The following is a 12098-nucleotide window of genomic DNA, read 5'->3' as shown; positions in this document are numbered from 1 at the left end:
GAACTTGGCGTGACAGATTTATTGGATGGCAAGTGCCGTGTTTGATTCTATATGTGTTTGTTTACGCCTTTACGGTTTACCAGTAAGTGTTCTCTGATCCAAATGTATTTTAAGTTCTCCCTGTTGATTTAAAACGGGTTCAATCGATATATAATATGCTTATCAGTTTGTTTGAATAGGATGGTGGCGACGATACATTTACAAAGGTTTGATATTGGCAAGTTAAGATATTAATGATAGACGAATGAAGATATGAACAATGGGCTGAAAATATGCTTACTTTGTCTCAAAAAGGTATTTAATTTTGTAAATTTGAGTTTCCTACGGCAATGCACGGCAGGTATAAAGTAATTCGAATCGACCATGTTAAGAGATAAAACATAACCCGTGTCGAACCATAAAAAGATCAATCATAACCCCAATCGACCCATTAGAGATGCAATATAAGCCACATTCGACCCGTTGTTATAAACCATACCTGATTTTGACCCGTTAGAGATAAGCGTTTTGATTTAGACCCATTATTAAAGATATCCCGAATCAAACCATTAAGAGATATAACATAACCCGAATGACCCATTAAGAAGTAAAGCGTAGCCCAAATAGACCCATTAGAGAGAAAAACGTAGCCCGGGGTCGACCCGTTAAGAGAGAATTAATGGCACGAGTGCTTACCATTAGTTTCACCCGTTGATAAGACATAAGGTATTAAGGTGAATCGACATTAGTTTTATCTACTTATGACTTATAATTGGTTAAGGTGTTTGGGAAAGTTAAATGTTGTGAGTGGATAAGTCATAAGTTACAACTTTGTAACTTATAACTTATAACTTGTATAAGTTATAAGGAAGTTAAATAAGGAATCACAAACACACCCTTAGTGTAGCTTTCCCACTTCAACAAGATACTTTTAACATATAAACAAAGAGTAAAATATGATTTGTGAGCATGGGTTACTCGACAACGTCTATATGTAGTTATAATTTTATATTGTATCTCCTACTTTATGTGGGTAAAAAACAATCATTTTACCTCTTCTTAATATTGAACTAGCTGGGTGCTCGCACGATGCAACGGGGTATGTACGCAAATATGACATCGAACGTATAACCGTGTTACTGTTTCAGTAAGTGCATGACTTCACAACAGTATACGCGTAACCCGGCGATAATATGCTCGTAATGCGGCATTGGAAGCTCAATCGGTGCACGGTGTTAGTAAGCACATCAAACGACTGTACGCGCGCGATCAGGTGTCGGTGCACACGTAACGTTGCATTGAATGAGTCTTGACCCGCCACCCATTCCGCCTGACAATGTTATAACCCGAAATCCGTACTGATTTAACTCCTTTAGACCCGAACCCGTCCCGACCCAAACCAAATTAACCTTTCGTGTATCGACCCATTCCAACCTTAACCTTTTAGACCCATGACCGAACGGCGAACCTACCTGATCCGTTTTTCTGTTCTTAATGGTAATCACGTAACACATTAAGTTTTTAAAATGAAATAAGCATAGCAATACCATACTCAAAATAAAGAGAATAAAATACTCGTTTTAATGGTATAATGTTTTTTTAAATAATATTAACGTGTGAAAAAGTTATAAACGTTTAAACGTCATGGGGGTAGTTGGTTTAAAATAATGGGTATATATGTAACTATTTTATAAATTAACAAAATATAATTATAGTTAAAAAACCAAATTTGTAATTATTATTGAATAAATTAACATCAACCGTAATCATTTTTGCTAAAAGACAAAATTGTCAAAAAACAAAATTGCTCTTAAAATGTCTTAATCATATGCTTTATGGTTTGTACTTAAAGCAACAAGTTTGGTACCTCTTAAAATTTAAGAGGTCCCTCACTCATGCTTTTTATATAATATATATAATAATGGCTGAAAAAGAGGACCGTTAAAAATTCAGAATTACACACGGTAGCTTTCAGACGTATAAAGGCTCCGTCGTAACGCATTAATAAAATTACTTAATTGTTATTTCTAAAAAGTTTAAAGTCGGTCTTCTATTAAGTCTTGAACAGAAAGAAAAACTTCATTGTCTTATAGTTATGTGTTGGGCACACACAAACATTTATTAACTGATAAAAGAATATATTATTTCAAAATTGATAAAAAGTATTGTATTTTAATAAACATAAGTAGGTTGATAAATTAATTAAAAAGGAGGCATATTATATAAATATAACACCAATTAAAGTTTGTAGAAAAAAAACAATAATAGCAATAACAATATGCAGTCAATATTTATGAAATAGGATATTTAAAGTATGAAGATTGAATAATAAATAATATGCACTTGTTGAAGCAATCTACCACCACCACCATATATTTCACCAGAAAAAAATGGCAATATCCAACCGGATAGTTTTCTTTGTTTTCTTCGTGATCGTTTCACCGGGGAAAACCCAGCTGTCGGAACTTTTCTATGAAAAGAGTTGCCCAATGCTTGATGTCGTCGTAAAACGATCTACGATCCCATTTATCGTAGGAGAGCCGCGTATGGCGGCTTCCCATCTACGCCTGCAGTTTCACGACTGCTTTGTGCAAGGTTGTGATGACTTCATACTACTAGACAACTCCTCCACAATACATAGCGAGAAGCTTGCTGGACCAAATATAAACTCCGCACGCGGGTATGAGGTTATCGACGCCGTAAAATCGGAAGTGGAACTAGCATGTCTAGGAGTCGTCTCATGCTCAGACTTGTTGGCTCTTACCACGCGTGAAGCTGTGGCTTCTCTTGGCGCTCCGGCATGGCAGTTACGTCTGGGGAGGGATTCTAAAAACAGCTAGCTTTGAAGCCGCAAATTCGGAGCTGCCAGGGCCTGGTTCGTCTTTGGAAGATCTTATTGGTGCTGAAGAGGTAGGTCCCAGTAGAGCCCAGTTGGACCCGCAAGACTCACCTTGAAGAGGGACGTCTGCGCAAAGACCAACTGGTTCCACAGGACCCACCATGCTCAGAGATGAAGACCTTACGCGCAGTACGCAAGCTGTTCCCGCAGGAAAAGCCTCCCAATGGTGAAGTACCCCGCCTGTTCCCGCAGCTGCGGATACAAGCCATCAGGGAAGGTTACCCGCACTAATAGCAAGGCTACACGCACAAGGCACTAACTCTCAATAATTCAGTAATGTCACCTGAAGGAATGAGCAAGGCGGGAATACTCCCGCCCAAATGAGCCAGTCCGTACGCTTCTGGAGGATCTTTTGTACTATACCTGCCAAGGTATGGACAAAATAGACAAGATCTGACCAAAGCAGCCCATGAACCAATCACAGGGTGACAGCTCACTGACAACAGTACGACGAGCAGCACGCTCTAGTACTTAATGTCACTATCAGCCGCTGCCTACTCACCAACCCTTGTCGGGGCACGTACATAGCCTGCAGTTGGTGGAAAAGGAATAGTACACAGCCGGCGGAAAAGGAATAGTACACAGCCGGCCATGTCACTATCAGCCGCTGCCTACCCACCGACTACCAGCATGGCACGTGCGTAGCCCACAGTTGGTAGAAAAGGAATACTATACAACTGGCTGTACCTGCTTGGAAACCTACCTTCGGCTATAAATACTCCAACACCTTGGAACGGTATCATTATCTGGTATTATCACATATCATCTTGTATCTTATCTGCTCTAGCTATTTCTCTTAATATACATTTATATTCAGAGCAATCTAGTCTGATTCTCACGCCGGAGGGTGGTCACAAGGAGGTACCCCCCCTTCTCAGTGACGAGCTCACGGTGTCTGTTTTGCAGGTCATCAGAAGAATAACCATCTTTGCCGGACCTAACCCTCGTGGGAAACATCTACTTGACCCTAAGATTATCCGTAATCTGCCGGGGTCACTTAGTGTTTCTTCATTGGCGCCATCCGTGCATAAAAGCTAGAACTAATTTTCTCAGTTTTTTCAAAACCTCTGGAAAGATGGTTAAGGTTACTCCGGTGCCAAGGCCAGCGAGTGACCAAGAAACCCCGGTAACCACAACCCCAGCTACTGGGGGGAACACCGGCGAGTACACAATTTTTACGAACACTACCCCGGTTACCCAAGCCGGGGCAAGTGCAGTAAGCAATCCTCCCCTGGGATTCATTGATACCCAGTTGGAGAAACAACAAACGAGGCTCCTCCGCCAAACACTTGATCAAGTTAAAGCGTGGGCAGAAGCACGTCAGAAAGAATTCCAAGTTGAGTTGGATGAACGTTTACGTTCACTCCAACAGGCTAATGACGAGTTCGGAAACACTCGACAACAACTCAACATGAGTAATGAGTGCGAGTATGATGAAGATTGGGAAGAATCTGACTGTGACGCAAACCCGTGCCATAAGGCGAAAGGGAAGCGTAAACAAGCAGATTTCCACAGAAGAAATTTTGGAGAAACCTTTAAACCAAAAAACGCGGGTGGAAACCCACGTGACTTCTCTAAAACCTTCAGACCAACTGTTGCAAATGCGGGAACGTCCAAATTTGCAAAGGACATTGCGGAAGCAATTGCCCCGAAAAGTGCCAAACAAATGTCCAACATAGGCACATATGATGGTATATCTGACCCAGACGATCATTTGAACAGATTCATAGTGGGGGCAACCGTCAGCAATTGGACGGAACCCACGTGGTGTTACATGTTCCAAATGACGCTTGTTGGGGCAGCCAGAGCGTGGTTTGACCATCTACCGGTCCACCACATCTACGATTGGGCAGACTTCCAGCAGAAGTTCAGCCAACACTTCAGTCAACAAAGAAAATATACCGAAGAGCAATGGACGATCCTCAACTGCATCCGAGAGGAAGATGAGTCTTTACTAAACTTCATCACGCGCTTCAATTCAAAGAAGCTAAGTCTGGGCACTATCAGCGAAGATCTTGTTCGCGCTGCTTTCATTCAGGGCGCGGAAGACCCAGAGCTCATCCGCACCTTAACGGGTAAAGATGGCATGCCATCAACGTGGGATGCCATCATGACAGCAGTTAAACGCTTTGCGGAAACGGAGAAGCAACTGGGTAGAGATCTTCCCCAGAGCACAAACCTCTACACCCAGAGGACGAGAGAAAATAACGTTCATACCGCCCGACAAAACAAAAAGAGGAAGCTTGGTATTTGGCAGTCAAGGGTAAACTTTGACACCTCATCCAGCTCCCGCCCTCTCTTAGGCGGAAAGGACAACATGCAGTCGTCGAACCGGAATCCCAGATGGACGCCACTCACCAAAAGCGTCACCGAAATACTTGCCACCGAGAGGCTCCCATGGCCAAAGGCTCCAATAATCCGACAGCGTCACAATGCTGATCAGAGCAAGTCCTGTGACTTCCACGGGACAAAAGGTCACACCACTGAGGAATGCATATCCTTGAAAGACATTGTCGAGACTTTGTCAGAGATGGGAAACTCACACACCTCGTGGCGTAATGGACGCTAAGCAAGCTAATGCGTGTAGAACCCCAGTTGGGGAAAACACGAATGAAACTGCAGCTTCAATGTTGGAGACTACACACTGCGTAAACAACGAGATTCCGAACCTGACGCATATCGGCTCGAAAGGCTCGATTACACCCCCATCCCAAGAACATGGAAGGGAGCTCAATTACGCAAATGTTACATGTAGATCAATTCCAAACTTAAAGAAAAGGCCTAGAGCCACTTCTAATGGAAATGATTCTCCTTATCACATTGACGCTGATGGTCTTACATTTATACTTATGATCTGACCACACTGATATGCCGGTATTCACCGCATAAATAAGTGGGGAAGTAAGTCGTTGCGTGTGGAAGGCGGCAAAACCCGCATAAACACAAAATGGCAAAAATTTCCAAGGAAAAGATGAGGAAAACCTTCACGCAGGTCAGTTATAGGTGAAGTTTAGTCATCCCACTAAATGAAAGTGACGGTCCTACCCGCACAATCATGATAGAGGAAACTGAACATTAACCTATTGACAACCACGCGTCGAAAGGTTAACTTATTCAAAACACTTAGAAAATTTCTAAAAAGATGAGGAAAACCTTCACTCAGGTCAGTTATAGGTAAAGTTTGGTCATCCCACTAAATGAAAGTGACGGTCCTACCCGCACAATCATGATAGAGGAAACTGAACATTAACCTATTGACAACCGCGCGTCGAAAGGTTACCTTATTCAAAACACTGATGCCGGTATTCACCGCATAAATAAGTGGGGAAGTAAGTCGTTGCGTGTGGAAGGCGGCAAAACCCGCATAAACACAAAACGGCAAAAATTTCTAAGGAAAGATGAGGAAAACCTTCACGCATGTCAGTTATAGGTAAAGTTTGGTCATCCCACTAAATGAAAGTGACGGTCCTACCCGCACAATCATGATAGAGGAAACTGAACATTAACCTATTGACAACCACGCGTCGAAAGGTTAACTTATTCAAAACACTTAGAAAATTTCTAAGGAAAAGATGAGGAAAACCTTCACGCAGGTCAGTTATAGGTGAAGTTTAGTCATCCCACTAAATGAAAGTGACGGTCCTACCCACACAATCATGATAGAGGAAACTGAACATTAACCTATTGACAACCACGCGTCGAAAGGTTAACTTATTCAAAACACTTAGAAAATTTCTAAAAAGATGAGGAAAACCTTCACGCAGGTCAGTTATAGGTGAAGTTTAGTCATCCCACTAAATGAAAGTGACGGTCCTACCCGCACAATCATGATAGAGGAAACTGAACATTAACCTATTGACAACCACGCGTCGAAAGGTTAACTTATTCAAAACACTTAGAAAATTTCTAAGGAAAAGATGAGGAAAACCTTCACGCAGGTCAGATATAGGTAAAGTTTAGCCATCCTACTAAGTGAAAGTGACGGTCTTACCCGCTCAATCACGAAAGAGGAAGCAAAACTTTAACCTATTATCTGCCACGTGGAAAGGTAAACTTATCCAAACTACTCAAGAAATTGCTAAGTTAAACTAAAATATGCGTGAAACAAAGATTCAAAAATAAAAGGGAATATACCCCCTTGGTAACCAAGAAACCGTAAGACAAGTGCGGGTACAGTGTCAAGGCGAAACCCTTCACATACTTAGCACCTGCAGGGAATTGAAGCCAAGAATACCTTGGTAACCAAGAAACCGTAAGACAAGTGCGGGTACAGTGTCAAGGCGAAACCCTTCACATACTTAGCACATGCAGGGAATTGAAGCCAAGAATACCTTGGAAGTCAAGTAACTATAAGACGAGTGCGGGTACAGTGTCAAGGCGAAACCCTTCACATACTTAGCATTTGCAGGGAATTAAAACCAAGAAGGATCTTCTGGGCCATGCTTGTGGAAAGGGAAATAACATCCCCGCATAGCGGGAACATTGAGAACTAGATTGTTTGAAGCTCCAAGATGGAATTGGTTGTTTAACATAATTGATCACTATGTCTAAAACTACCAAAACCTCGTGGAGAATCTACACAAGTGAAACTCAACGCTCCTGACTTGCGAGGAGGTTACACACCTACCCGCATCATACCCAAAGATCAAGAAGAAAAGTCGGGAATTTCTGCACGTGACATTAGGAAAACCGCGGGAAGAATCCCCACGGAAAACCTTAAAACTAAAAACCCTTTTCAAAACCCTTTGCTTAAGTCCAAAAGTTCACCTCACTTATTTAACAATTCATGAGAAGAACATTGGACTGGGGGGACTTGAAGAGGTAGGTCCCAGCAGAGCCCAGTTGGACCCGCAAGACTCACCTTGAAGAGGGACGTCTGCGCAAAGACCAACTGGTTCCACAGGACCCACCATGCTCAGAGATGAAGACCTTACGCGCAGTACGCAAGCTGTTCCCGCAGGAAAAGCCTCCCAATGGTGAAGTATCCCGCCTGTTCCCGCAGCTGCGGATACAAGCCATCAGGGAAGGCTACCCGCACTAATAGCAAGGCTACACGCACAAGGCACTAACTCTCAATAATTCAGTAATGTCACCTGAAGGAATGAGCAAGGCGGGAATACTCCCACCCAAATGAGCCAGTCCGTACGCTTCTGGAGGATCTTTTGTACTATACCTGCCAAGGTATGGACAAAATAGACAAGATCTGACCAAAGCAGCCCATGAACCAATCACAGGGTGACAGCTCACTGACAACAGTACGACGAGCAGCACGCTCTAGTACTTAATGTCACTATCAGCCGCTGCCTACTCACCAACCCTTGTCGGGGCACGTACATAGCCTGCAGTTGGTGGAAAAGGAATAGTACACAGCCGGCGGAAAAGGAATAGTACACAGCCGGCCATGTCACTATCAGCCGCTGCCTACCCACCGACTACCAGCATGGCACGTGCGTAGCCCACAGTTGGTAGAAAAGGAATATTATACAGCTGGCTGTACCTACTTGGAAACCTACCTTCGGCTATAAATACTCCAACACCTTGGAACGGTATCATTATCTGGTATTATCACATATCATCTTGTATCTTATCTGCTCTAGCTATTTCTCTTAATATACATTTATATTCAGAGCAATCTATTCTGATTCTCACGCCGGAGGGTGGTCACAAGGAGGTACCCCCCCTTCTCAGTGAAGAGCTCACGGTGTCTGTTTTGCAGGTCATCAGAAGAATAACCATATTTGCCGGACCTAACCCTCGTGGGAAACATCTACTTGGCCCTAAGATTATCCGTAATCTGCCGGGGTCACTTAGTGTTTCTTCAGGTGCCTTCACCAGACACGGGCTCAGCGTTAAGAGACTTAGTTGCCTTGTCGGGTATGTTTAAACATACCTGACAAAGCAACTAAGTCTCAAACATACCCGACAAGGCAACTAAGTCTCTTAACGCTGAGCCCGTATCTGGTGAAACATACCCGACAAGGCAACTAAGTCTCTTAATGCTGAGCCTGTGTCTGGTGAAGGCACCAATAAGATCTTCCAAAGACGATCCAGGACCTGGCAGCTCCGAATTAGCGCCTTCAAAGCTTGCTGTTGTAGAATCCCTTCTTCCCAGACGTAACTGCCATGCCGGAGCGCTAAGAGAAGCCACATCTGCACACGTGGTAAGAGCCAACAAGCCTGAGTAGGAGACGACTTCAGGGCACACCAGTTCCACCTCCGATTTTACAACATCGATAACCTCGTATCCACGTGCAGAGTTTATATTTGGTCCAGCAAGCTTCTCGCTGTGTATTGTGGAGGAGTTGTCTAGTAGTATGGAGGCATCACAACCTTGCACAAAGCAGTCGTGAAACTACAAGCGTAGTAGCGAAGCCGCCATACGGGGCTCTCCTACTATAAAAAGGCTCCTACTATAAAAGGGACCGTAGCTCGTTTTATGGCATCATCAAGCATGGGGCAACTCTCTTCCTAGAAAAGCACAGAGAGCTGGGATTTTCTGGGTGAAACGATAAAGAAGACCAAGTTTATCCGGTTCGATAGTGTCATTTTTTCCGGGTGAGGTGACACACTATGGTGGTGGTGGTGATGGTGATGGTGATGGTGATGGTGATGAACTCTTTCAACCACTGCATATATATTAATATTCAACCTTTATACTTTAAATAACCTCTATTAAATATTGACTGTGTTTTATTATTACTATTATTGTTTTTTTTTCTGTACAAACTAAATATCTTCTGAAATTATTTATATATCTTAATATGGTCCCCAAATCCAAGATATTGGACTAGACATGTATCTTCTATATGCATGAACTCTCAATCAATACACAAACTTTTCGCATGTTTCGGTTCCAATTACTTAGGTGACTTCTATGTTTTATTGTTTGTTTCAATTCAAATGAAAAGAAAATTAAAGGCTAATGCTTATTGTTGAACCTTTGTGTTGTTTAACTCGGTACAAACACCATCTTGCCAGTTTCTCTTGCACTATATATAGACGTTGTCGAGTAACCCATGCTCACAAATCATATTTTACTCTTTGTTTATATGTTAAAAGTATCTTGTTGAAGTGGGAAAGCTACACTAATATTCTTTTATGATTAAGCTACATTAATTTTTAGGGCCGACCCTGAAAATTCACGTGCTTCGTTCGAGCCCGAAAAGATATGTCTCTTAAGCCTTAATGTACTGAATAAAGCAAACAAATTTTTGTACGTTGATTAAAGTTACGAGAATAAACATATAAGTAGCAAAATCTTGGTATTAGAATGAGTTTATGACATATTAATATAATAAAAATAGGCTAATAGCTAATCGAAGTTTTTTTAAGCTCTCCTAACATTCTTGATAACAAATTGGTGAATCAACTCTTTGTAGTTTATGCTCTCTAATATTATGTTGTCAATAGCTATCATCGCCAATGGGTTAAGTCTTTCATTGAACATTGTGGATCGTAAATAAGATTTCAATAATTGTAATTTCGAAAAACACTTTTTTAGATATGCTACCGTGACTTTTGGTGTTCGAAGTTGACTTTGTTGTTATCCCACATATTCGTTTCTTTTTTTATTAGTATTATTATCTAACTTTTATTGATTCATTAAAATTAATGGACATTTTTCTAATTTTTAATAGGCCTATAAGTCTTTGGGTAATCTAATAAAAGTGGCTTTAAATGTTTTTGAGTACTATAAAATAGTGGGACTATAAGCGTTTGAGTATTCTATATACAACATTAGAAATTTTCGAAAAATTTTGTGCCTCCAAAGAAAAGGCCTCGGCCGGGCGTCCACATGGTAAACCTTTAGAGCCGGCCATGAATCCGTCTTAACTTGTTTAAATAAAATTTATACATGTGAATATTATATTTGGTTCAATTCACACCGAGTATGTGACTCTAGTTACTATATTTAAACTTTAAACCATGGATCTATAAAAACATCGACTCGAGAAGACAACGAGGTTCGACATGTGTGTTCTAAGGTGAACAAATGAACCACCTTGATTTTAAGTTTATAAGAGCATTCCCAACACGTCTCCCGTCTCCATCTATATAATTACATTAAAAAAACACTACACTTTTCTTTTATGTTCAATTAAATAATATTTTTTTTATACATTTATCCTTATAGTTTCTCTCTTCTCTACTCGCAAGTCACAACCAATTTCAACAAATATTAAAGAATAAATAGGGGCACACAAGATTTCCTCACATTTACAAAAAAAAAATCACTAACTTTTCTCTCTACTTCACTCACTATCATTCTTAACACTATCCTATAATTTATAAAACCTTCTCACATAAATTTAAAGAATGTGTTGGAAATGTTTTAATAATTATAAGACAGTATCGTAATAGATTCACCACATATTTGCCCCACGTTTTCAACTCGTCACGTGGGTTTGACCTTATCGATACCATCAAAGAAGAGGTCGAACATGTATGTCCCGAAGTGGTATCGTGCGCAAACGTTTTAGCATTCACTACGGAGAAGTTGTGGCTTTTCTTGACGGTTCAGAGTGGTCGTTAAGGTTGGGCCGTAGGGATTCAATATAAGCCAACTTCGATGCAGCGAATTCAATACTAGACCAGGTTCATCACTGGAGGCACTCATTAGCACTTTTGCTAAACACGGGCTTAGCCCGAGGGATCTCGTTGCGTTACCGGGTAACTTACATGCCAACTACAAAAATAAGGAGTTAGGGTCTCGAACCATGAGGATACACCATATTATTGATGGTAGTTATGGTACCGATATCAAAACTCAAAACTTTGGTATCGACGATACCAAATCGGTACCGATTTCGTACCGATGTTGCTCATCCATAGTTCTTGCGGAGTCACCTGTTAATTGTTATTCAAATATATTAATTACCGTTGTAGTTATTTGTGTTTGTCATGTTTTACATTATCCGTTCTAATATTTATATTTTTTTTTGGATTTTAATTTTATATATCGCAAGGAAGTTAGTAATATACTTAAGATTTGATTATGAAAGGGTTTCGCAAATAAATGAGATGTTATAACTCGGTTTAAAAGCCATATGGGTTTTGTGAGACCCATGACCCGTTTTTTTTACTATAAAATCGTTCTTAATTATAAATAATGTATTTTTTAAAATAACTGGATATTATATTTTAGTATATCCCTATTATATAGGATTTTCATATCAAATATTTGGTGAGATTATATTTTAATTTAATGAGATGTTATAGC

General features: G+C 40.9%; 1 protein-coding gene and 1 pseudogene across 1 annotated transcript; one reads left to right on the top strand and one right to left on the bottom strand.

The window, feature by feature from the left end:
* The first annotated feature begins 2369 nt into the window (after positions 1–2369).
* LOC143560267 (cationic peroxidase 1 pseudogene) lies at positions 2370–2819 on the top strand (annotated as a pseudogene).
* Positions 2820–8780: 5961 nt separating this feature from the next.
* On the bottom strand, positions 8781–11781 carry LOC143560266 (cationic peroxidase 1-like). The gene is made up of 2 exons (XM_077048604.1): positions 11757–11781; positions 8781–9208 (listed from the first exon to the last, which is right to left on the bottom strand). Exons 1-2 carry the CDS (start codon positions 11779–11781, stop codon positions 8781–8783), a joined length of 453 nt encoding a protein of 150 aa, XP_076904719.1.
* Between the last annotated feature and the right edge of the window lie 317 nt (positions 11782–12098).

Source organism: Bidens hawaiensis, unplaced genomic scaffold, assembly GCF_021521415.1.
Source record: "Bidens hawaiensis isolate Kalapana, Puna unplaced genomic scaffold, B.hawaiensis_p1.1 tig00020321_1, whole genome shotgun sequence".
NCBI lineage: Eukaryota > Viridiplantae > Streptophyta > Magnoliopsida > Asterales > Asteraceae > Bidens > Bidens hawaiensis.
Note: the sequence above shows the minus strand (reverse complement) of the source record. Positions and strands in the feature narration are given on the sequence as shown.

What these genes read in the sequence shown, in the direction of transcription:
- LOC143560266 (XM_077048604.1), bottom strand. Translation starts at nt 11,781, where the DNA reads ATGACAAACACAAATAACTACAACG. An exon ending in AAACACAAATAACTACAACG is followed by an intron (nt 9,209 to 11,756) that starts GTAATTAATATA and finishes GCTTTGTGCAAG; the next exon opens with GTTGTGATGCCTCCATACTA.